At 43.6% G+C, this 25,935-nt stretch overlaps 1 protein-coding gene across 1 annotated transcript; it reads right to left on the bottom strand.

Moving 5' to 3' along the window:
- Positions 1 to 17,186: 17,186 nt before the first annotated feature.
- Positions 17,187 to 25,654, bottom strand: AP1M1 (adaptor related protein complex 1 subunit mu 1). The gene is made up of 12 exons (XM_015886394.2): positions 25,549 to 25,654; positions 24,843 to 24,999; positions 24,533 to 24,600; positions 23,826 to 23,956; positions 23,448 to 23,595; positions 22,900 to 23,026; positions 22,400 to 22,542; positions 21,585 to 21,656; positions 21,153 to 21,311; positions 20,596 to 20,721; positions 19,868 to 19,943; positions 17,187 to 19,259 (listed from the first exon to the last, which is right to left on the bottom strand). The coding sequence occupies exons 1-12, from the start codon at positions 25,588 to 25,590 to the stop codon at positions 19,237 to 19,239; spliced, it is 1,272 nt and encodes a 423-aa protein (XP_015741880.1). The 5' UTR covers positions 25,591 to 25,654; the 3' UTR covers positions 17,187 to 19,236.
- Between the last annotated feature and the right edge of the window lie 281 nt (positions 25,655 to 25,935).

Consider the following 25,935-nt stretch of genomic DNA (forward strand, 5'->3'; position numbering starts at 1 on the left):
CTGAGAATACGCTCTATGGTGCAATTAAATTCCAAACTTCAGGTTTGACAGTGGTCAGAATTATTGGAATTTGGTGCTAAAGCAGAAACCTATATGCAGCAATTATAGTTCATGAGCAGAATGCTGTTGAAATCCCTTGAACGGTTACAGCTATTCTTGAGCAATAAGATTCTTTTCGAGAGACGGCCTCATACAATGCAACTTTGTAGAACGAGTTGTGAAATTTTCTTCTCATTTGCCATGTAAAGTGCCAAATAAATGTTTGCAATAAAAATACAAGCCTGGGAAGAATGTGTTTTGCCAATTACAGCATAATGCGAGCTACAAAGAAGGGTTCATAGTGGTGTTCAATGTGGATGTGAGTGTTGGGTTACAGCGGGGAAAATGGGGCATGAATTCGCCCAACAACCGGCGGGATTTCACCTCATGTTTGCAAAGAAAATGATCGCCTTTGGGAGAGAAGGGCAGTGGCTGTGCACAGAGCATGGCCAGGGCAGCGGGCGGCCGCTACTCCACATCAACAGAGCGGAGCGCAGATTGGTGCTGCTGTGCGCTTGTTGCATTTGTCTGCTCTTGGCCCATGCTGGGCCTGGGGGGTGGTGACAATTCGGGGGCCCTTTCTCCTGTTGCTCAAGAGCGGTGTGATTCACCCTCTTCCCTTTTTCTGAGTTTCACATCGCAGAGAACAGTGTTATTTTTCAGCACAACTTTTACTTCGGACTAAAGTTAGTTACCGAAACGCTGCAGCTCGGCCCAGCCCGGCAGCACTCTGCCCCAAAGCCGTGGGGCAGAAAGGCACAAAGAAGGGCAGCCCCGCTCCCTACGTCCTCCAGGGCAGTTCCATGCCTCCCTTTGCTCAGAGCCACCTGCTCTGCTGGGATGGCGATGCCTCATTCGCATGGAATCAGAGCGCAGCAGCCGGCCAAGAGGCAGCGGCGTGTGTGAGTGAGCGAGAGGGGATCCTGCCGGCCTTTATATACCAGGGTTATTTTTAACCACAGCCTCCATGCTTATTACAGTGTTTCCTCTCTCAGACGCTCAGGAAGCCCACTTGGCTCTGTTTCCTGCTAACATGCGGCCCTGGCTCGCAAAATCTCTGAGAACAACAGGCTTGAGACTGCTCGGCTCCATTAAAAAAGCTGGCAGCTTGTCAAGGCCTGACAGAAAACCTTTGAAAGCTCTGGATTTCCTCCAGCTAACGTATGAGGCTCCTACATCGGTGACAAATTAGACTGAAACAGCACAAAACGCTCCTATGTAAATAAGCCCTTTTTCTCCGCGCTCACCCTTTTAATAGTTTGAACATTATTTATAGTTATTTCTCTGGATGGAAAAATATTTTCATGTTTTTCCAAAGATGGGTTCTCGTGAAATGTTTTCCTTGTTTGTTTGGTGGGTTGTGTGTGTGGGGTTGAGGTTGGTTGTTTTTTTTTTATTTTCCTTTTTCCTTTGAGATTTTTGTGACGGTTTTCTTAAGCTTCAGGAGTGACTTTTCCTTCCTGGAAACACACAGCATGGTGCTGTGAGCTGCTCTGCAACTGCTGCCATCCCTCAGCCATTCCAGGAGGGCTGCAGCTCCCCTCTGGCTGCTCATTTCCTTGGGTACAGCAGGAGGTTTTTGCTGTGCTCCATCAGTGCTTTCACCTCTCTGTGCACAGTGTTGGTCCTCTGTGGGTTTTTCTCCTGTGACTTCTCTCTGCGATTCCAAAGGGAATCATCCTTCCAGAAATGCTCCCAGTGTTAGAATAGGTGTGACCTTCAAAATGCAGAATGCTGCTTTCTCCTGTGCTGTCATCTTACAATATGTTTACATACTGAGCAGTGCGTACGCTACATTAACCTACCAGCATCTTCCCATGTCCACTGGTAGCAATGACCTGGAATCATAAATGCTGACTCCAGAACAGTGGAGCTCAGTGATTTGCTAAATGTTGAAGAGTATTTCCATCATTGCCTGGGCCATCACCAGCCCGAGGCTATACATGCACCTGAGACATGAACAGGACCCAGCTGAGCCTCGTCCCATAGCTGGGAGACACAGCCATGGTCACTACAGGTTCGCTGCAGTGCAGTGATTTCCCTGCCCTTTTATTTCCTTACTGGGAAGTGAACTTTATTCTCCCACAGATTTAAACACTCACAGCTTGGTCGTGTAGGAACTGCAGTTCATCCCATTCTGAGATGGTATGGCCGGTTCTGAGCCAGGGCAATTACACTTAATACCACTCCAGCTCTACTGATTTGTGGAATTCCCTCCTATTTTCATTTTCTTTCTTAAAAGACTCTCTTCAGTCTTTCATTATCCTCAGTCATGTCCTGAATCATTATGTTAGATTATGCCTAAAAAATAAAAACATACATACGATTCTGACTTCGGGTTGACCATCTCCATCATTTTTGCATGGCAGCAGTGTTTTTGCCACCAGGGCCTGGCTATTGTGTGAAGGCATCTCCAGAGGCAAATACCATGTGCAGAATGAGGAAGAGAGTGAAATTAGCATGTATTTTACTGGTATTGATAACACTGCTCAAGCAGCTGTGGTTTGATGCATTGGACAGTGAAATACTGAACTGGGGTCTGGTTGCATCAAGCGCGATCTTGAATGAGTAACTACCACCAGATGACCCTTATCCTGATTGAAATTATTTAATTCCTGAAGTTATCTACATTTCATACAGATGTGGTTAACTTCTGTAGTTGAAAATCACTGCGGTGAGAGGAGAAAAATGTAAACAGTTTCTAGAAGTGAAAGAGATGAATCCCACGATTTGCAGTTTTAGCTGCGCGTTTTGTTGTTCATTTGTTGCTCCATTGGGGCTTTTATCTCAAGCCATACCCAACAACTGGGCTTTGGGTATGCCAGGGGAACCCCCCTTTGGATGGATCTTGGCAAGAAAGTCTTTTAAATCCAAAGAATCATTTTGGCAAACAGTATTTTGCAAATGCAAATCTCTGCAGTTCTAATCACAGTTCTTAGCATTTGCCACTTTACCTGTTGGTGTAGTTTATGGAAAACCTGGTGTGCAGTAGCAGATTCACATTTATTTTCAGGCAGGAATCCGAAAATGCGTCGTGAACTGAAGGGTCAGGGTGAAGGCTTTTTAAAAAAGAATTGAGGTGGTTGGGTTGCATTTATCAAGCGCAGTCAAGCGGTCTAAAATTGACTTGTTTTGATGCTATTTGGAGCTCAGTGTAATGAAAAACTGACTTTGTGCAGATTGACTTTCTGCGTCACAACCCATCTTGGGATAGTAATACCAACAAGGACAATTAGTTTAACTGTCGTTCACAATTGCTGTTTGTTTGTACTGGATGGTTTATGGTAGAAACTGCAGCACAGCCTTCCATTGCAGCCTGTGCCAGCGGCCTCAGTAATTGCCTGGTAGTCACTGAAGGATGGACTCACCAAGGGCTTTCAAAGCTAACCTACCCTCCTTCAAATATAACTGAAATTTATAGCTAGCAGCTTCAAAAATAACTCACATCTCTACCACCTCCAAAAACAGCTCTGGGACCATGTGGCCTTGTGGTTATGGCTCTGGGGTTGTGGTGATGAAGTCAGAGATTCAAATCCAGTTGTAGGGAGATAAAAAAGCTTCAAAGAAAGTGAAACCATTTTCGCCTTGATTATGTGGAAATAATAACACTTAATTTTACTTAGACCTGAAAAAAAAAAACCAAAAAAAAACCCAACAAAATTCACAGCTGAAAATAAGGTATGGAGCTGTAGTGTTGTGCTGGCATGATAAGAGCATGTGGCTGGTAGGAAGGGAGCGCATTCAGTCTGCTGTGTCAGGGGAGTTTGCATCTCCTCAGCACATCATACTGCGGAGCAAGGTGATAAGTCAGGCTGAAACCTCTGTATAAACAGGACAGATAGGGGACATCAGGATTTTTCATCTGTCGGGTTTGGATCTCAGATAAGAGTGGTGTTCAAGGTCAGGTTGGATGGGGCCCTGAGCAGCCTGGTCTGGTATTAAATAGGGAGGTTGGTGGCCCTGCCTGTGGCAGGAGGGTTAGAAATTCATGATCCTTGAGTTCCCCCCCAACCCAGGCCATTCTGTGATAGGAGAGATTTGTGCTTGCTTGAGCTCTTAGTGGCCATTCACACCATATGGAAGGTGTTGTGTAAGAATTCTAAGGATGCTCCCTGGGAATTGTTATTATGGTACAATAATTAGTTCAAGGAAATTGGATAATAGCTGTGCAATGGTACTTTATACAGGCTCAGGGTGGACAGGGTATTTTCAGCTGTTAGAAAGCTGCTTTCCCAGACTGCAGTGCCTGTGTTATCTCCCAAATAAGGGTCTTTGTGCTGTGGGATCCTGTAGGTTTTAAGGAGCCATCAGACCTGCTTCAGGGCGAGGATGCAAGAGACTACCTGATGGCTCATGGCTGAAGCCTTGGAACTGAAGCAGCATCCTGGAGAAAGATGTGTGAATATTTGTGCACACAATATGTGTTCAAGTGCCTCAGGCCAGAGAGGAATCTAAACCCAGGCTGAAGGTAATTAAATAACTGCCATGTTGTTGGCACATGAGAGCACATGAATCTTTGCAGCTGGAAAGATCTGACTTCCCCTCAGAATGCATAATGGTCACTGAACCCTTGAAATCCCGATGGGCTGTTTCTACAGACGGTGGATATTTCAGGGTTTTTTCTGAAGAAACCTTGTGGGAATCTCCTTCAAAACCTGGGCCAGCTCTGATCCTCCCCCACTAAAAGAAGCAAAAAATCATCCTTGTGATGTTAATGTTCAGTCTGGGACCTCTCACTGATTCTGCTCTAAGTTCTCCCTGTTTACACACAGAAAGAGAGGATTTTCAGCTCAAGCTGAGGGCGAATGTCAGGTTACAGCCTCACTCCTTTGTACATAGGCTGTAAATGTAAATGTAAATTTTGAGGCATAGCCTACAGACTGCTGCAGGTCACAACAGGAAGACCCAGGCTGATATCAGTCCCAACAATAGCTGCTATTTTTTATGATGTTAGTTATGATGACATCTGGAAGCCCCAAGTGAAGTTGTCACATTTTTCTCATTTAGTAACATTTCAATGGAAAAACACAGAGTTGGTAATGAACATGAGGTCTGTATTTGCCCCGTGATGCACGGGGGATTGTCCAAACCTGATTCACCAGGGATGAACTCAGCAGATTATAACCCAAACTGCACCAAGGTTTGGTCTGCAGCGGAGACGAGCGGTGAAGCATTTAGTGACAGAGAATCGATGTTTCTGCTGTTGGGATCCAGTGGATATCAAAGATGTCTTTGAATTTCTACAATTAGAAGCAGCCAAATGAAAACCAAATAACTTTCCAAGCAGATGGCCTTGGTCCTCGATACCAAAATTATCAAACTCCCTGAGCAGTGGTTTCGAGATGGATGTTAATGGATCTTTGAGCAAGAAGCATTAGTGATCTGGACCATAGCAACATTTTAATTAAGAAGTTGTACAATAACAGACTCAAAATGTAAACTTCAAAACATTTAAAGCCTAAATTACCCTGGGTTAAGAATTGGCATTGAGCATGTAATTTTTAACATTCCAGACTGCCTTCATTATAGTTCAAGAAGCCACAGAAATACACCGTTACGAGCCAGGAATAGTTCTTCCTTTTATTTGGAAAGAGAATTACAGAGGGAGCTATTGGGAACCGAAGTTTAGTTCCTAAAGCAGGAGCAGGCTGCAATATTTTTACACAGAGCTGCAACCACAGACTTGCACTCGCTCAAACATGCCGGACTAAACGGTGCCGGCTGTATAAATACTCAGCGCTAAGTTAAAACACAGGTTCTTTTTTATTCCAGCTTTGAAGGTTTATCATGCTATTTCTACTTTTGCAATATCGTTTACTGTCTAGATGCCATATATATATACATAAAGCAGAAAGTGCTGGTAATTTAAACCTACGCATTAAGACGATGGTCCCTCACTAGGTTTGGAGAAGGGCTGATTGTGTTCCTGCCGTTGTTGATGGGCACAATTCTCACTTTCATTTGTGAACATGCGCTTAAAATTAAAAAGCAAATCCTTCTGGCTTTCTTTTTTTTTCTTCCTTTCATTTTTTTTTCAATCGGGTTACTCCTCAGCTGCATCATAATGCTCATATAATCTCTTTTTCAGAAATTGGACTCACATAACTAGTCGGTATGCAAAATATGTAAGGCCCCAGTCTGCTCCGAATTACACCCATGCAAACCGTTGAAACTTAAAAGGGAATTTAAAATATGCATGAGTAAGGAGAACAAATGGCGCCTCAATTTGCACAGAGTGCTTTGAGGAGATGCTTCAGAAGGTGGTATTGTGGGTGCTGTGTGCTTCCTTACCTGTGCCTCCGGGACAGGGAGGGGAGAGGCTCTGATTTTTAAACCAGGGGAGCCAAAAACTGTGTTTTATTGGTGCTTTTGGTGAATCAAAAGGAGTAGGAGCAAGCAGCCATTGTCGCTCACTAATGTTCTTAATTAACTGTAATTTATTGAAAAGCTCCCATGGAACAGTATCCTAAATCTCACGGCTTGTCAGAAATCAAATGTTGCACTGTGTTGTCAAGAACAGTAAATAAAGTCAACACGGATAGACAAGAAGGGCTCTGTAGAAGTGAGTGGCTGCGATGGTGCTGCTCAGGAAGGTGCTTTGCAGTTGCTTTTCCCCGTGTTGTTCTAATGGGTTGGGAACGGATTTGGCTTTGTGGCCTTCATTGACGTGAGCACACGGGGCTGTGCTTCTGAAGCCTTCATCCCGGGACAGAGCGATTTATGCATATTTTATAAATTGTTTTGACTGCTTTCAGATTAACTATTTGAACCACAGTGGAAGCGTATGGATTCAAGATATTTCTGGTGATTGTGTAACTGGAAAAAACTGTCCTGATTTTAAAGTATTTTTGGCATATGAGTGAAAGTAAATAAGCAATTCTAGAGACTCACTGGAAAGTAATTGCTCCTGCAGGACATTAGCTGTGCCAGGAGCTCTGGCAGATGTACTGAGCCTTCGCTATTAAGCTTCAAATGAAAGTGTTTTTAAAGCAAAAGATCAAAATTGGGGATATACAATCTAAAATGTAAGGCATTTGGAAAGAACTGCAAAGGGAAATGTCCAACTGTATGAGCCGTGTTATGAGGAGCTTTGTGGAAGGGAGCCTGGCGAGCTCCTGGGACAGCTCGGCAATGCAGTGACCCTGGGCTGATCAGAGCTGCAAATGTTGGCCCAGCTGAATTTCTGATGGTGACGATGTATTAGGAAGCAGGAGGAAGAGCAGCACCTTCTGTTGGGTTACAGGGAACCGCCAGGCTGGTGGCCTTTGGACAGGAACAGTTTGTCCCTACGCTTCCATCCATGATTCACCAGTGTGAAGGAGTCATCAAAGCACCACTGTCAGTGAATGTGTCATTAGAGGAAGTGTTCTGCTTTTTTCCTAAACAAGAAGTTAACAAGGCATTATATTTCACTGCCTTCGCACTCTGAGCAGTGTTTCAGAGACCAGAGCTCCTGTTCTTTGTTGTTGCTCTGTTTGCTCGTTTCAAAGCCATAACTGAGTCCGCCAGGCTGCTCTGCAGGTGAGGCATCTGTACAAAGTGCTGCTTTTAGCTTCAGCAGCTTAACAGCACATCAGTAAACCTCAAAGGGCTGTGGACAGCCACGCTCTCTGTAGTGAAGGACACCAGTGATTTTGAAACCGAAGCCACCTGCAGAGGAGTCTTCAAGAGATGAAGATCCCCACCTCTCACCCCAACTCTTGTTTTTGTTTTCTTTGTGTCTTTGTTTTTTTCTTCTCCACCAACATATGCTCAATCTGTCCTTTTTCTGGGTTCCCAGCCTGGGGACCATGGCATAGAAATGGCATTTCATGGAGCAGATGTAACCATCTTTGTAGATGCTCATTTGTCTGTCATACCATGTCCAAAGACACCTTCCCAAGTATCTCAGGATACTTCAGTACGGGGTAACAGATGAAATGAAGCATTATTAATGCTTCATGATGCCTTCAGAGTTTGCAGTTGGGTCCAATAAAAGTAGTGCCAAAGTATTAAATCATGTGAATGACCATTAGTTCTCCATTTATTCTAACAAGGTGTTCAATTCACTTCTTAGGTACACCAAGATGGGAAAGAGGGCAGCCTCTGGAGACAGAGAAATGTATATATAAAAATGAGGGTTTTATGTGGGAGATGCATTGGTGGAAAGCTTCAGTAGGACTCTTGACTCTATAGACTGTCTGTGTAGAAGAAGCTATTTCCCTGTAGTATCCTTCTCTTGGAAATAAACATTTTTCTTTTTGTATTGTCATGATTTCATAGCACTGGCACAGGCTTCCCAGAGAGATGTGGGTGCCCCATTCCTGGAGGTGCTTAAAGTCATGGATGGGGCTTTGGGAAGCCTGCTCTAAAGGGAGGTGTTCCTGCCCATGGCAAGGGGATTGGAACAGGATGGTCTGTAGGGTCCTTTCCAACCCATCCATTCTGTGATTCTATGACTTTAAGGAGGAAAGAATATATGTATGTACTCCCAGACCCTTAACTTAGCAACAGGGGTGTGAAGAGTCATCCTAGGGGCACAGTATGGGTGGCGCTCTGCTCTGTGAACCAGTGCTTCCTTGGCCTGTTTGGTTGGGTTTTGTGAAGATCACAGCTGACTTTTCAACTCCTCCACACTTTGGTATCAACCGAACAAGTCGTTAGAAACCACTGAAACTCCAACCTCTACGAAAGCAACGCTCCCACGAGCTGTGCACTGCCATACGGCACCCGATGTGGGGTCTGAGCTGACACAGCACCAACCAAGAGGTTGTGGCAGTGCTTATTTTCGATGCTAGGTCAGGCAGTGGGTTCAAGTGCCACCATCTCCTCCTGGTGGTCCCTGAGAACACAAAGAGCCTTTTCTGTAGCAGTGCCTTTCTCAGTCATCCTCATGTTTGAAGCTGCTGTTCTGAGAACACACAGAGCACACCACATCCCACTGGTGGCCGTATCTGTTGCCTCCTTGAGCCTTTGCTGCCACTGCCACGTCTGAGCATGGTGGATGTTGTACACAAACAGGTGAAAAAAGAGATTAAAGCATAGATAGATTTAGAGGTGAGTGAGAAGTGAGCTCTTCAGGGCAAGGGCTGCCTTTTCTCTGTGGTGTTCATTCACTTTGATGCACAGGGGAGGTTTGGGACTTCTGGATACCACAGCAAAAGCCAGTGCCCATAAAATGACATGGATCAGAGGGGGTCAGTATGAGGGCTGTTTGAGAGGTGGGTGATGTAATAGCACTGTAAGAAACAGCGGCTCTCTGAGATTTGCATGCTGCAAGCAGGCACAATGGGATCACTGCAGGAAGCAGTGGCTGAAATTCTCCGGGCTTCTCATGTGGGTCTGAGGAGGAACCTCAGCACTCCTTGAATTCAGCATCTCTCTGCCTTCAAGTTGTTCTTGGCTCCTCCATTTCTGCAGCTGATAAGGACATGCTATGAGGCAACCCCTGCAGGCTCTTCGTGTTTTGAAATGTGCTGCTCAGTGAAGCAAAATAGCTGACGTCCCACTGTAAAAAAAAAAAATAATGGTCCAGGAATAATATCTTAGAGCCAAAGCAGGAGTCTGCCAGGGAATGAATGCCCTTGGGTGGATATTACTGATATTGTATTTGTTGTATTAGGCAAGAGAGGTCAGCTCATTCTTTAGAATAAGTTACAGTAAACAAGCGGGGTAGCTGAGACCTACAGAGTTTGACAACTGATGAGTTTAAACGTGAAGAGCTCTTATCATATGAATCTTGATCGAGGGAAAGATAAATGTGCTGTTTTTTAGCATTTCACTACAAACACGGTGTTTGTGCCAACTGACACAATGATTAAATATGATCCTCTCTTCTCAGAAATGAGGAGAACTGTAACCGCACTGAGCTCTCCGCCGCTGATACAAGATAAAGGAGTCAAATCGTGTGTGGTTTCCTTCAGACCAAGTTTGTGGTGCAGAGTTTCATGAATGATGTTGTCCAAAGTAAAAATAATCTGGTTTGCCCAAAGGTGTTTCTACGAGGGCTGTAAGGCTGTGGATCTCTGCAGAATAATAGAAGAGATCGATTTCTCCTTGACACCAGACCTGGCCCAGTGCACAGGGAGGACAAATGCCCTAGGAATTAATAGACACCCAGTTGCTGTTGATCTAAAGATGGCTAAGAAATCAAACCAGCTTTTAAATGGGCAGGTTTTGTATTATCCTCATTCCTAATTAATACTCAGGACAATCCTCCATCACTGTGTCCCAGTTGCCCTCTCTGCTCATGGGGTTTTTCTCCCACTGCTGTGTCTGAGCGGTGCCACCCGCTCAGGAACGCGGGTCTGTCCAGCTTCATGCAGCCCAACAGCCAAGCCCTGCTGAGGTCCTGATGCTGGATGATGGAGAAAATCAAGAGCAGCTGCTTGTTTCTTTTCAAGAGTATCAGAAAAACAAGAAGATGGTTCCCTCCCTATGTGCGCCAAAGGCTTCTTCATCCTTTTCACTTTCAGCCACGCAAATGGCAATCATTCCTCTCTGTGTTTTCTCTTTGGAGCTTTTCCAGTGTATTGCACTGATGCTCTGCAGGTCCCTGAGAATTAGATACAAGTGTTCTTCCCTCTCTGTAGACCAGCGTAAAAGCAGTGATGGAGCTGTTCCCCCTTCCCTACAAGAAAAAGAGGCGAAGAATCGCAGCCCCAGACTCCTCCCTGCACTGAGGTGCTTCATACATGGTGCTCTGCAGCCTCCCAGAGCCCTGCAGAAGGTTTGGTTTCCTCACCCTAAATAGGACGCCTCGCCCTCCCTGTGAGCACAGCACAGCCATGGTCTGCACACTGCCTTCATAGGAAGCACCAGCACCAACCAGTCCCTGTGTTACTGCAGCCGGGTTTGCAGTGTTCCAACAAAAGCTGCCCTTTGCTTGGCCATGCCCCATTCCTCAGTCTCCATTGGGTTGTCCTGAGTCCTTCAGGCTCTGCATTGTAGAGCTGTGTGTGGTGCAGAAACCAGCTCTGCAAATAAGCTCACATCACCATGGTGCCCTCCTTGTCATGGTGGATGTCTGTTGTGACTGACACCTGCTGAATCCTGAGTGGGCCCCACAGCCACAACACTGGGCTCGGAGCCTTTCTCCTGCTGAAGAAGCTTTTAATGGCTCTGGACTGGAGGCTGTCACTACATGGCTGATAAGATGTTGAACCACAGAGAAATGCACAATAGATGAAGGGAAAAGCAACTGCAATACTGATAATCTCTCTCACGCTTATGGAATGGAGAAGAAACGGTCAGGAGCCAGGAGACCAGCATGCTTCATGCAACAAAAAGAACAGCTTCTGTCCCATGTGGCCAAAGGCAGGTAACCACTGTCCTGGAGGGGGGAAGGAGAAGATAGCTGGTATTCAGCCTGAAACAGAGCTGGAATTCCCAACTGTGATGTGTTTATTTGAATGGAGCAGGAGGAAGCAGCACATTTCTTGTACCAGCTGCACAGTGGGGTGGGATAGGGCATCTCCTGAGCCTCCACGTCCTCGTATGGCCGCTGCTCTCACCAGGATCAGCACAGGAAACACTGGTGAGAGTTCCCCGGGTGCTCTTCTGCCCACGTTGGCAGCTTGGGGATGTCCCAGAGTGCTGCAGGAAGCCCCGCTGAGTGTGGAGGTGTGCAGTTCCTGCGAGGGCTCAGCTTTGATGAGCTCAGCGAGGAAAAAACCTTCTAGGAAGGATTACTCTGAAGCTTTGGAGGCACAAGGTATGGTTATTTGTAGTGCAGTGTTGCTCACAACTCACTGCTCAGAATGGTCTTTGTGCTGCATCTCCTGGAGGTGCCCCAACTCCATACAGGGAGCTCTGAGCTCCTCCACATCAGCTCTGTTGGATGCAGCACATGCACATGGACACACACACTATGCTGGAAACAAACTCTATGCCTTCCAGACATTGCAGCTGCTGCTTTTTGTTGCTGCATTTGTGTTCCTTCCCTGCAGAAAAGAAAAAAAAAGTTATGTTTTATACAAGAAAAATCACATTATTAATCACAGTTCCTCTGGCCATACCATCACAAAGCAGTGCTTGGAAAAAAGAGAGTTGCTTCATCACAGCAGAGCTCAGTTACTTCAGAAAGGACCAAAACATTCCCTCCTTCCCACCATCTCTGCCAGCATGATGCAGGAATGAGCAAGACAGGAAAAGAGAGCCCACAATCCATCCGTCCCTGCAGTGTGTCAGACCTGCAGAAATAACTCCTGTTGTCATCAGCCCTCAATATTTTTGGGTTTTGACATCACACACAGAGAGAAGTCTGGGGATAGAAGTTTTGAGCCATTGCAGCTCCCTCTGATGGGAGGAGAATGGCACGGGGCACTGCTGGTACCCATGGAGGTGGTGAGACTGAGAGCTGCAGAGAGCTGAAAGCAGCGGAGGGTTTTGTGCTGGAGAATGAAAGCAAAATGTCAACTTGCTTTCCTCGCACTCCATCAGTCTTTTCAAGAACAAAGTGATTCCTTCACCCACCCCTACCAAAGCTTTTGCTGTATAGAAATAACAACATTTCTAAACTTGAGAGATACTGAAGGAAATTTCTGGCAAAATCTGACCCGTTTCACTTTAGTTGAAGATGAAGCTGGAGAATTACAAAGAGGCTCTTCTTTATCAGACTCTTCCATTATACGCTTCCCAGGACGCACCTTGGGCTACAGCTGCTGGGTTTACTGTTGTTCCTCCTTTTCAGTGGTTACGGTTACTTTGGATCCAAACAGTGATGGCAGCTATGGAAAAAACACTGCAGCTTTGTCACGTGGTCCAAATGAGGTTTGCTGTCATCGGAGTGCTGTAATTCTTTATAGAATATTAATTGGGCTATTGGCCACCTTCCCGCTCAGCTCTTCACAGCTCCATTAAGTGCTGCTGACTCTGATCTCGCACTCATCGGAGAGTTATGGGACTCTTTGCCACAAGGGCCATTCCTTTCAACACAGATCGCTCGGCGCAATGAGTGCTTCTTATTACAGAGACCAACCAGAGCACTTTTATCATCTGGAGGAATCTGAAATGGGCTTGGATGGAGCTCAGTCCCACACCATAGAAGTCTGTGAGCATTTAACAAAAGCTCACCAAGGCCTCCATTTATACGATATAGGGCTTTGCTTTTTATTTGCTAAAGGCTTCTTTACTAGACCTGTATCACTATGTTAATTACTTTAAATACATCCATCTGTGCTCAAATAATAAAAATATACATACAAACTATAAAGAAGATTTGCCCTGAACCGTGCTGGGCCAGAAAAAAAAAATCATTTATGCTGCAACTATAGCAACTACTAAAATAGCAAAGCACACTGATTTCTCACATGAACCTGTTCCTAATGTCCAAGAGACACTGTGTGCTGTGCGCCTTATATACCAGCTCCCAAAATATCCGAGTCCTGATAGGATGAGAAAACGCTGTCATGTTCTCGCACCAGGCCAATTACAAAGCTGTAGTTCCTGTGCTGGTAAAGATGTTTCCTGTTGATAACACAAAAGGACAACATCGCATCGAGCTGCTAATGTTATCTGGGACCCTTGTGACCTCTCGGAAACTTTAACAATTGTAGAGCACTCTGCCTTGTGCTTTTATTTCAATAAATAAGCAAGAAGGAAAATAAACACAGGTCCTGCGGCCGTGCACTTGCTGGTGGTTGGGGTTGGTTGGGGGCTGGAAGGCGCAGCTCTGTCAGCAGAGGACTTCACTGCTGCCCCAGCGCAGTGCTTCACTGTGTCCCTTCCCAAACCAACACTGTGAGAATGAGCAGTTTTACACTGATTTCTCTTGTTCTATCAGTTCTAAATGTACTCCTCTTCCATTTTAGACTCTTAATGTTTTAGGATTAAAAAGCACGAGGAGCTGCTCCACAGTTTTCCTTCCAGTCTAAGCAGCTTGGATGGGTACACAGACCTGTAACTCAATGGCTTTAAGATTTGTTATCCCTAACTGGCTCCTAACTGATAAATTCAGCCTGGTCTGCCCAAATATTTGTCTGTCCTTCGCAATCCATGGTGCAACACCCACCTTAATGGGCACAACTTGAGAAAGTGTCATATGAAGGAGAGCTGAATACACATGAGGTGCATAGAATATATCTTCTGTCTTTATAAAGGACAGTGTGTCCTTACAAAGGATAGAATTAAAAAGTCTTACAGCTAATTACTTTTAAAACCTTATAATTGAGTATCTGGGCTTAGCTCTGTGCTGCCCCTGCCCCAGTAACCCGCAGTCCCACCTGGAGGAGCATTGCTGAGCCTTTCTCAGCTGTTCCTGCTGGAAGGAGGCAGAACCCTCACCATGGTTTCCTTCGAGCAGCGCTTATTCACAGCAAGTCACAGTGGGAGAGGGTGGGAGGCAGAGTTCATTCATTTTTGTAGCATAACATAGAGCAGATTGTGTTTGGATTTCACCAGATATTTGTTGTTTTACGTTTCCTTGCTTTATATTGGAGAAGAGCCTGCAAGAAAACTTTGATCCAAGGTACAAATCCACAGCCAAGATCTGAAGTAAGCTTGCACAACGTTCTGCAGAACAGGCTGCAGCCCAGCACTCTGCTTTGGGAGCTGTGCTCCTCGTGCTGCTGCTCAGCTGTTTGAGCTGCGATGGGCTGTGCAGACTTCTGCCATCCCTGTCCACAATATTTTGGACACTGAAAGGCATCAGTTCAACGTTACCAACTGCTAGGGCAAGCAATGGGCCTGGAGGCACTGAGCACATCAACAAAGGCTTTGGGTCCAGCTGGCCTACCAGCACCCACAAAGGTGGAGGGGGGAGAAGGCACACTGTGGTACAAGGCCTGTCTTTTAAGAACCCATCAGCCCGTTGTTCTGTTTATGAGCTGGGTACAGGGAACGCAGGACAATGCAACCCAAAGGCTGCCCTTGGGGGAGAGGCCCACAGCCACACACAGACCCAGGGAGAGCAGAAACACATTGGTGCACAAAGACTTTACCCTTCAGACTGATAACAGTGAGGTGACTGCAGCAGGGAGCCTCCCAGGTACAGGTAGTTTGGTTGACGCAGACTCTGCTTCCACAACCGAGTCATGGCAACACACCCCAGCTACAGGAGAAACGGGTTCATCTGTGCATGACCTGTGTAACACTCTGCATTACACAGAATTCATTGGAAGAAGTGTTACAACCATCCATTCCGTAGCGCAAACAAAGCTGCTGTATAATTAATTACCGCTGCAATTAAGATCGCCCTTGCTGTCCCTCAGCACTGAGGCCATCACCCCTCGTCATGCCACAGCTGCTGCAATGACAAACAGCGGTGGGTGTCAACCACAGAGAAAACAACAGCAAATGGATTGCAACACACTGCATTTGGCATGTGGGAGAGACAGAGGTGCCAAGGTTTAGCCCATTTCTCATCACGGACTCTGAAGTCAGAAATAAGCAGGTGCAATCCCTCAGCCTGAGCAAACCCACCATGGGTAAAGCCCCATTATCTCTTTGTCAGAAGGTTTTATTGACAAGGTCAGCGCAGATCAGGGGCAGGAAGTACATGAAAGGAACAGCAGAGGCAAAAAGGGGTAGCAGCAAGGAAGGAGGGGTAGAAACATGCAGGAGAGAAACAGCGACAGAACCCCACCTAAAATACTGAGGGGGAATAAAGCTTTTCTAGCAGTGCTATTCTGTTTGTCAGGGAGATAGATAGGCTGCGGCTTCTTTCACTACAACAGAACTCTGTTTTCTCTGGGTGTGGGGGGAATCAAGTGAATAGAAGATGCTGCTTTGCACTTTACAGAGGGGCTCACGGAGCAGCTGCTGATTCCTGAAGCTGTGAGCACACAGAGGTGGAACCTCAGACCACTGAGCTCCTCTGCAGCAGTGCTGCAGTCCAACAGTGGCACACAGCACCAAGCAGCTCTTCTGCAGCACCCATCGTGCTGCTGCCCTCGGCGCTGGGTGGTAGCATTGGGCACGTGGGAGCAACAGAAAGAAATGACAATGTGAAAACAGACAAACTGAAGTTGCTGAAATTCAGAAAACAAAACAAACACAAAAAACCACCCAAAACAACCCCACCATGCTGCAGTGTGGGTTTGTTTCTTTAATATAGTTATACCTTCCGACTCAAAGCATACATCAGCACACACCGTTTCACTGCGTCTGTTTCTGATCATTACTGGAAAGCGATGGCTCAGAACACGCTGTGTGCTCAGAATGCCACCTACTGGCAGCACCGGCGTTTAGAAACAAACCACCGAACCACAGCGGGCTGCTGGATCCTCTTCTGAGACAGTGGATACACATACAGACTGCTGCAGAAGTGAGACACCTACCGAGTCCAGTGGGGAAGTGCTGCTGACAGACCTCGATGCGCTGCTAAATAACTGTTTATCAATTAAATAGCAGGCAGATGAAGTTGCAGCTTTGTATGCCTTGCAGGAGGAAAAGGCTTCATAACCCTTGAAGCACTCTGAGCTGTCCCGTGCTAAGGATAGAGTAGGGAAAACACACTTCATCTTACTGACAAAAAACAACCTACTTCACAGTGCACTGCAAAACCCAGACTGCAAAGAACATCTCCACACTGGTGGCTTTGTACTACGAACAGATTTGTTTTCAGAGCCCCTTAAGGAGTTCAACCTTCCAGGTTAGACAGTGACAAAATCACCCCGAGCTGAGGACACCGAGGCGATATCTCACCGTGTAAGCAGAATCATGCAAATCGCCTTCACAGAGCATTCTATATCAGGCAGTTGTGTGTAACGTTGGCAGACCATCAAATTTACATTTTCCCCACATCAGGTAGAGAGCAGAAGCCACCACGATAACAAAGTTAGCAGCTGCTCTAAGAACGAAACTACTTTACCAATTAGAAGTTACTCCTTGAACAAGAATTCATGCCTCTATTTCTGCCTTTCTATGCATGCTGGGACCCCACATCTTAATAACGAAGTTGGTTTTCATTTTTTATTGTTTTCTTTGTTCCCCTCCCCCCTTTCTACAGTATTAGCTGTTCATGAACACTGTTTCTATGGTGCACAATTCTGCAGAGAGTGAAAGCACAGCAAAATTTCTCTGTATTTAAAAAACAAATCAGGAACTTCTGTGAAGCTCAGTTCCACTTACCCAGGCCTCGTGTTGGACTAACTGAAGGCACACCAGGATTAGAGGCTGCATATTACTGTAGATCAAAGTGGGAAAAAAAAAGAGGGAGTGATGTGCAATTAAGTTTTCTTGTCCTTTATTAGTTCCCGGACCAATAGGGCCGATACCTCACCATCAAAGCCAACTCAAACTGCTGCAAAATATAAGAAAAACACTGGGCTGCAAGATACATCCTTCAACAGGAAAACAAATGGAGCTTTTGAGAGTCACATTTTACAGGCAAATAATCAGAATAAACATTGTGAAGAATGGAGCCACCAGGAAAAGTGATTTGTCAACCAGTTACAGTTTTAATATAAAATGTTTAATCCAGTCATAAGCTCAATGGTTCAAATGAAAATGAGCAGTGGAACCAAAACTTCGAACAAGATGATTTGTTTCGACATCCAGCTTGTTGGGGTGACAGTCATCCCACCCCAGAAAATACACATCCACGCCGAGCGCAGCCCAGCCAGCTCATTGCCTTGCTGCTGCACAGGGCCTGCAGCCATCAGTCACTTCTGAGGCTGATCTTTCTGTAGCACTACAGCAGCTGCCTTTCAGTGGAACTCAGATGATTTATTCATTTTACTAATCATACACATTGTATACAAAGGTAGATAGACAGTCTACAAGGATTCAGTGGGGACAATATCTTTTCAACCTTGTGAGAGAGTCAAGAACCGTCAAGAAGGTAGTGTGGAGAACCTTGCACACAGTATATGCACCACATCTTTAGCTTTGAATGGCTTAAATTTAGCATCTGCCTCGAGTACTAAATAGAAACCAAACCATTCCAAAACCTGTTCAAAGAAAATACTGATAGCTGTTAACTTCTTTTTCTGAAATCAAAGTATGTACATCCAAATGAACCTCAGCTTCTCAGAAAAATGAAACAGCATGTAAAAAAAAATAATACCTTTACATATAACATCCTCACCTGTTGTCCATTCTGCCAGAGAGTTCTAAGAATAATTGCTTACAAATGGAGGAGACTACGACAGCAACCTCTTCAGGGCAAATAAAGTTAAGCAATTCTAGCAAGTTACAGCAAAAAAAAAGAGATTTGCCCTAAATGAAGAAGGCAGCAAGCCTGAAAAACAGAAATGATATTTCCATCAGCTTCTCTGTAAACAACAATCAACTGTCAAGAATAGGCAGGATTATATCACTTATCCAGGAAGGGTAATAATAATAAAGAAAATTATAAAGCCTTCCCACCAGATTTATGGCTGCCAAAATCAGTCTTTTTTTTTTTTTTTTTAAATTAAAGACTTACACTTTATAGTTTTATATTTGTATTACAAATAGAAATAAAGAAAAAGCACATGCTAGTTAATTGGCGTAGGGTTTTCACACCCAAGGAGTATAACAGGGTTGAAACTCTTCAGTGTGCACCTCAGCTCACGTGAACTAGCAATCATCATGCTTCCCCAGAGATGTTCTCACAGACACTTCCCACAATCTTTTGTTCTCAGACACCTTGGCCTCCAACACACCTACTTATTTATACACAAGCCCACAGCTTGTTCTGTCAGATGAATTGGTTTGACACCATGTAAAGAAGAGCAAAGTGTATTTTTGGACTCCTGATAATTTCAGCTCAGATTTTGTAAAATGTCTTAAGTTAACAGAGCTCTGAATGAGTTAAGGCACCCATATGCCCGGAACAACAATAATAAATACCTTGGGCTAAATACAACTCACTGTTAAGCAGTCAGGTAATTGCACAATTGTCTCCCTGTTTTGTCAGGTAAAGTCTTTAAAGATCCTAAAATACAAACACTAAAAACTGTGAATACAATGGACAAGGCATTGACAAGACATTCTCAAGGTTCATTCTGTATTCCTGGCTCCTCAAGGTAACGGCTACTACTAATGTAATTAGCTTTTAGCAGCAAGATCAGCATGTTCTAAGAATGAAATAAATATTCACACAATCAATACTAATGGTTCAAATGCTCAAACACATTATTGAAAATGGTAAATTTCCCATCTTTCTCTCGCCCAATCCAAGTTTGCAGAGACAAGACCCTTGGCAACAACATTCACAGCTCTCAGTACCACAGAAGCTTCTGCAAACAAATCCTAGGCCTGAAGTGTTGTCATCTGTGGTGCCTGCAAGGTGTCTTACTGTGTTCGAAGCTGGTAGTCTGTAAAGGAATAACAAAAATAAAACCAGTTTTAGTACACTGCCTTTCACTAATCTCAGTAACACACAAGAGCAAACTGGGATGAAATGATCAGAAATGATCAGATCTTGATGTAGAATAACCAAGAACATGGGCTTTAAAGCAATTAAGATAATTACAAGCTTCCAAGCCAGGAACAGCAAAAGCAGTCTGAATAGCAAAACAAGTAATAATGAAAAGCAGCAGAATTGGTTTGTTTTTTCTTTTCCTTTAGCAGACTTGGTGGTTCTTAGCAGACAGTATCTCAGCCAGCCCAAAGCCAGCAAAATGATATGTACGAATCAGTTCTCTTTTAATTCATATTTCTCCCCAGATTTAAGTATTTCATAATGAAAGTCACATTCAGTGAACAACAGTGCTGTCTAAATGAGCATTTCAATAAGATAGTTGAGTAAGAAAAAAAAAGACTAGAAAAATCAGCAAGCATTAATGTCATGTACATATACTGCAGTGTTTAATACTGAAACACAAGAACAGTTTGCTCATATCTTCAATTTGTTGGTGTATGCTGGAGAATTAAAATACATTAAGACAGAGATTATGTTTATAGTTCATTGCTTTCAATTTACCTCCATTCTGGGTAATGTAACGAACCCATGGGAGAGCCTGATAGCCACTCTTCTCAATTATCTTTAAGTATCGAACCTGGGAAGAAAGAAAAGTTAAATATGAATCTCCCGTGTCAGCCAAGCATTGTTTAGCAAAAAATAAAATGAAATCAGGGATGATTGGGTGGGCAGCGATGATCTATGGATATAGATCATCGCTGATGATAGATATATGGATATATATGGTATTGATAGATAGATATAGATAGATATATGGATATATATGGTATATTCTATGGATAATAATAACAGAAATTATCCAGATGTGCAAAACTTTAGATGTAAACATAAACTGTCGTCACTTGCATTAACAGTGTGCTTTCCATATGAAATAATGCAGCCAGTCCTATCATTCTCTTTACAAGATTCCCTTAAAGCCGGGAAAAATAAAAAATAAAATAAAACAAACAAACAAACAAAAAAATCAGACTTGCCTCAGTAATAAAGAAACACTTTTGGTACTTCAAAGTGAAGGGCAGGAAGATGTTTGTGAATGAGACAGTGACAGCCAGGAAAAGCAGGACAAAAACAACAGCAAAATGACACCAAACCATGGAACAATTACACAGCAAAAATTACACCAAACCAAGGAACAAGGCAGACAAAGCTACAAAGCTGGGCTGCATCAGCTTGTGTGTCAGGAGCCTAGCACACAGCCTCCTTCTGTATTTCTGTTTTCAACTACCAACCTGGATTCCTGAAGTGGTGAAATATGGAATCTCAAATTTGACACTAATGGGAGGTTTCCCTTCCTTGTCTTCAGCTTCAACACTTGGAAGTCCAAAGTGAGCCCTCATCAGATATTCTTTTCCACCCTTACAAAAAAAGAACAATTTTTTTTTTTCTTGAAACAAGAAAAGCTTCCAACAATACAAGTGATTTTCTATGCAGAATATCAAATTGATGAACTGCATTTATTACTTCAGATTCTTTTCTAGGGCTAAGAAGGAAGTACTTGTTTTTATTTAAAAATAGTGGTGTTTGGTTTTTGTTTGTTTTGTTGCTTTTAAATATAGATCAACTTAAGACCAGTTTGAGGCATAATTCATCTTCCTCTGGTCTTATCCTCAACGAGAACATTAGAAGTTTGGCTTTCTTTCTGACCATTTTCATCACATAGCACGGTAGCTGTACTATCACTATGGAGCATTTGATGCTTTTAGAATTTGCCTTAGGCTGAGTCATAAACCATTAACTTTAAGTAATTATTGTACTATTGGGTGAGAAGACTAAAAATAGCACTTACTGGAAAAGACTTGATGGACCAGACAATTTCACTGTTCTCTGGAACCCATTTGACACTTCCAACAGTGGTTTTAAACTTTGGCGAATCCGCATCATTTGGAACTGGAATGTGAATCTCCACATTGTTGGCAGTCGATCTACGTTTAAACTGACTTTTTGCCTAAAGAAAAGTGAGAAAAAAAAATTAAAAAAATCACATCTCTAAGCACATACACTACACATGTAAATTCAGAGAGCTGTGAGATAATTTCCCTCTACCACAATCTACTGAGAAACAGCACAATACAGAACATTAACACAAATGAACTTCACTAAAAAGACACAAATCCCAGGGAAATAGTAGGTGTTTGTGTAAGCAGGAATGCACTCTGCTGGTCAAGCACTGAGAACAAACAAAAGACAAACCAGCCATAATAATTTTAGTACTTCTGACCTTGATCATGTACTCGATGCGGCTGTGGGAATGTTTTTCAATCACAGACTCAATCCAGATCAGTGGCTTTACCTGATGGGAAAGATATTTTACAACTGTAGATTTTACTTTGGCATGTGCACAAAATTGTAATTTCCTCACAAATCTACACTGAATACATTAATTCTGTAAGTAAGCACTGACATACAAGCAAAATGTGGCTAAAAAATGGCAGGCATCGAGGGGGGGAAAAAAAAGAAAGAAGTATTTCTCAGATTAGTTCCTAACATCTTCAGTTGTCAAACACATCTCCACGTATGTGCAGGTCTTTTTGTTTTGTTTTCTGTAACTGTTTTGCTGGTCTCCTGTCACAGCTGACAATTAAATATTTCCTCTTTGCTAAATATTTTCTTTTCAAAAAGAATGTTAACTTATACAGCAGCTGCTACCTTGAGGAGCCAGGAATATGGTATGTTAACATACTCCAAGAAATATTCAGCTAACAAATTAACACTGTCAAGCACAATAAATTGCCACAATAATTTTATAGCATTGTTAGCTTAAAAATGAACTAATTCATGCTTTGAAAATAGTTTCAATAGAAGTTGAAAAGATAAGAGACTTACTGCCAAGTTATTCCTAACCTCATTCTTACTTCCTCCAAAAACAGCAAGCACAAAGCGTTACTACTAATGGTTGACTTCACAACTACTATGCTGCCCATACTTAAAGAAAAAACAAAACACATCACGGGAAAGTCATCAGCAATTCTACCTACAGGCTAGATTATTCTCATAAAAAACTGCTATGGTTCAGACCCAAACATCCAGACTTACGTGGGTATTGAGGCGATAGGACATGAGTTCAAACTCTCCATCAGGTGGGATGAAAGAAATCGTCCTGTCATTTTCAAAGCGAGAGAGACGAACACACTGATGGAACTTCACGTCTTCCAGTTCTACTGATTTACTTTTGCCACCTATCAGAAAACACACATGCCAAGATTTCAAATCACTGCTCCCATTGCATCTGAAGTCACATCAGAGCATTATATAGCAAAGCAGATGCCTGCTGATATCCTTCACACCTGGGTTTAGCCCAGTATTTTTTCTAAGACTCCAAAAGTCCCAGCAGAAGAGGCAATGAAGCCCAGATGGTTACCATGTTCACTGTGGTATCCCATCTTCTCTTGGTATTGCCACACAAGACCTAACCTGGTTTTCTACATTGATTAAACAAGTGTTTTCATCACAAAATCTATGTTTTCACTTGAACCTCACCAAATCTTGCAGAGAACACCCATCACAATTTCAAAAGATATTGCTGAAATACTCACGGCCTGTGTTATCAAAGAGAACTTTGTCATTTAAACCAAGGCGGAGCTCTGGCATTCCTGAGAGAAAGACTCTCATTTTAATGGATCCAACTATTTCACTCCGTAATACATTTCCATTGGCACTAACCTGAAGGGTAATGAAAAGAAAGATAAAGGTTGCCCTAACACAATATGATATGAGATCAAACAGCAATCCCACCCCATCCTCAAGCCCCGGGTCTCCGTGGATGCTTTTCTTCCGAGCAACCAATCCAACACAGTACAATCAGACTAAGGACAAAGTGGGAATAGACTGAAAGAGAAAGGAAGGACACATTGGAAACCAACTCTGGGACTACTGGGCACAGAGCACAAGTTCCAGTAAATGATTATTTATCTCTGGCTGTCATTACAGATTGTCAGTTTCAATGACAGACAGCATCCCAGCACACTAATCATGGTTAGGCTGATTTTTTAATATATAATATATAATATGTTTTCAGACAGTAAGTTCTTCTCAAGACTTCTACTAATAATTCTCATTAAAAGTTCAAGTAAAAGGTACCCACCAAAAGGTTAACAGACTCTATAACATCCAGGAACACTTCATTCTTCCTATATTTTATCCCTTCTGATCTCCATGAAACAGCATTTGTAACAGTGGCAGGTGGACGTGGAGCTCCAGTTTCAAGTTTGTGACCTTCCTGAGTGATGTACCTTTATAAGCACAGAATTAGAACAAAAAATACAAATTATACTCTGAAAAATCTGAAGTGTCTTTTATATCAGATACACATCATCAATAAATAAGTTGGATATTATAATACTTTATCAAGTATTAAATATTTTGATAACTAGAGGAGGAACCCAAAACATTTGTTTGCATGCAAAATACAAAGACTTTCCCAAGGACTTTACAAATATGAGCAATAAAGACTGATACTTACTCTTGTAAAATTTTACTATCAGTGGTTTGTGGGTAACCAAAATCCATAAGCTCATCTAACAACTCATAAATAATAACAAAATTATCTCTAATGCTCTCTTCTTCCAACTCCTTGAAATATTCAGAAAAAACCTGAAACAACAAAAAAAAGAACGAGAGGGAAGGAAAAAAAGAAGGACATGAGCTGAGGAACTACAGCATATTCTGAATGTATTCCTATAACTAACAAGAGTTTGGAAGAAAAAAAGGAAAAAATAAATAAATCACCAAAACAAAACTCATAATTCCTAAAAACATTCTGTCCAGATTAGCAGCAGGAAACTCACCTCAATTAAAAGGGGGTTAAAGAGACCAAGAAATAAGTCTGATCATTACAAAAAATATTTATGCTGGGAAAAACAGTTGTGATGCCAGTTCCAAATTAACCCAACACAGCACCTATATATGGCACTATTCATACATCAGTGTTTTCCTCTGTGTTCTCGGGTCATGTGCAACTACTCACAGCATTGTGTCACATCCTTTGCCTACTCAGTTATAAGATATCAATTCCATTCTTAGTGGTTAGGAAGACATTTCTATCAAATAATCAAATATAAAGGAAAAATAGTATAGATTCTATTTAAAAAAAAAAGTGAAAGCTCTATGCATTTTTATTAGATCACACTGAAAAATAGATGGGAAATAAATCCAAAACTTCCTACTCACCTGAACTACTTTATATAAAAATGAAAACACCAGTGATACACAAGCATTCTTCTTAGAAGTTGCAACAACTAATAAAGGATGTTCAGGAACACGCATTCAAAGTCATGGTGTGATGAAAAGCATTTTACTGAGTGTGCTTTTAAAAGCATTGTAAAAGGGGCAGCCTGATCTGGTGCCTGATTTAGTTTGTGGCAGCCATGGCTGAGGCAGCAGGGTTGGAACTGAAAGATCTTTGAGGTACCTTCAACCCAAGTCATTCTATGATTCATTCAATGATTCACACGTAGGTTGCCTGCAGCACAAAGGATACGATAGAGGTTGTTATGTTTAATCCACATGAAACGAACTCCTCCATGTGCTAGAATAGGAGAAAGCGTTCCCTCTTCTTCCTTTTCCATAAGGATTGGCATAAAATGCTCCACTTCTGACATGTCCACATCCCCACGGTAATTTCGACAGATGAGAACCTACGGAAAGAACAATTCCTTACACTTTTCCTTTGAGAGATGACGTTACCATGCCAGACCAGCACAGGGGATAGTTAAAATACCTCTTAACTGAAAAACCCACATATCAAGCTTTAATCAATGGTCTATACATACTACAAACGCAAACCAAAGTGCCATTATATGTTGCAATTTGAACGCAAATCCCCAAGCTACGCAGTCGTATCTCCTAGTGTTATTCCTCACACAGCTACGCACACCCTAATAATAATAACTTTTGAGATGGAAAAACACACCGCTCTCCTGGGACAAGCCTCCTCCCATTAGGGCTGATATTACTGACCGCAGTTGTGATGCTCGGGGCTGTGCAGGCAGGGCCGCTCCCCGACTCGGACAAGGCGGGACCGCCCCACAGCTCGGGGCAAACAGCGAGCGGGAAGGGGAAGCGGCGGCCGCAGGGCAGCGAGGCCGAGAGAGCCCCACGGTGCCGGGCCCCGCCGAGCCCAGGACGGGCCCGACGCTCTCGGCAGCTCGGGGTGAAGGGCGCCCACAGCCGCAGCGCGGCCTCACCTTTCCCTTCAGGTCCAGCACGTACACGGCGCTGGCCGACATCGCGCCGCCCGGGGCCGCCGCGCCCGCCGCGCCCGATCACAGTCACAGCGACTTCCGCTTCCGCCCGCCACTTCCGGTAGGAAGCGGCTGCACAAGGTCCGGCCGCGCGGAGGGATACGCGCAGTGATCCGCCGGCAGCGGAACAGCACTTAAGGCACCGATTGCTGACGTTAAGTAGTGCGCGGCCGGCTGAAGTCCGCAGTTAGGAAGGCTGAGGAGCCCCGGGACGGGTCAGCGGTACCAGAGGGAAAACGCTTGGGTTGAATTAGTGTGTGAGGGTCTGGGATGTGATTCACATCACCTGTGAGAGCTGTAAATGCAGCCATACAGACTGCATGCAGCACA

The sequence above is a fragment of the Coturnix japonica genome, chromosome 28 (assembly GCF_001577835.2).
Source record: "Coturnix japonica isolate 7356 chromosome 28, Coturnix japonica 2.1, whole genome shotgun sequence".
In the NCBI taxonomy this organism is placed as follows: Eukaryota; Metazoa; Chordata; class Aves; order Galliformes; family Phasianidae; genus Coturnix; species Coturnix japonica.

Excerpts from the sequence above, each read along its gene's own strand:
- AP1M1 (XM_015886394.2), bottom strand. The coding sequence starts at position 25,590 with ATGTCGGCCAGCGCCGTGTACGTGCTGGACCTGAAGGGAAAG. Across the intron at positions 21,312-21,584 it reads GCATCGAGTACATGATCAAG|GCAAAAAGTCAGTTTAAACG; the intron begins GTCAGAAGTACT and ends ACTTTTCTTTAG. Across the intron at positions 19,944-20,595 it reads TCACCACTTCAGGAATCCAG|GTTCGATACTTAAAGATAAT; the intron begins GTTGGTAGTTGA and ends CTTTCTTCCCAG.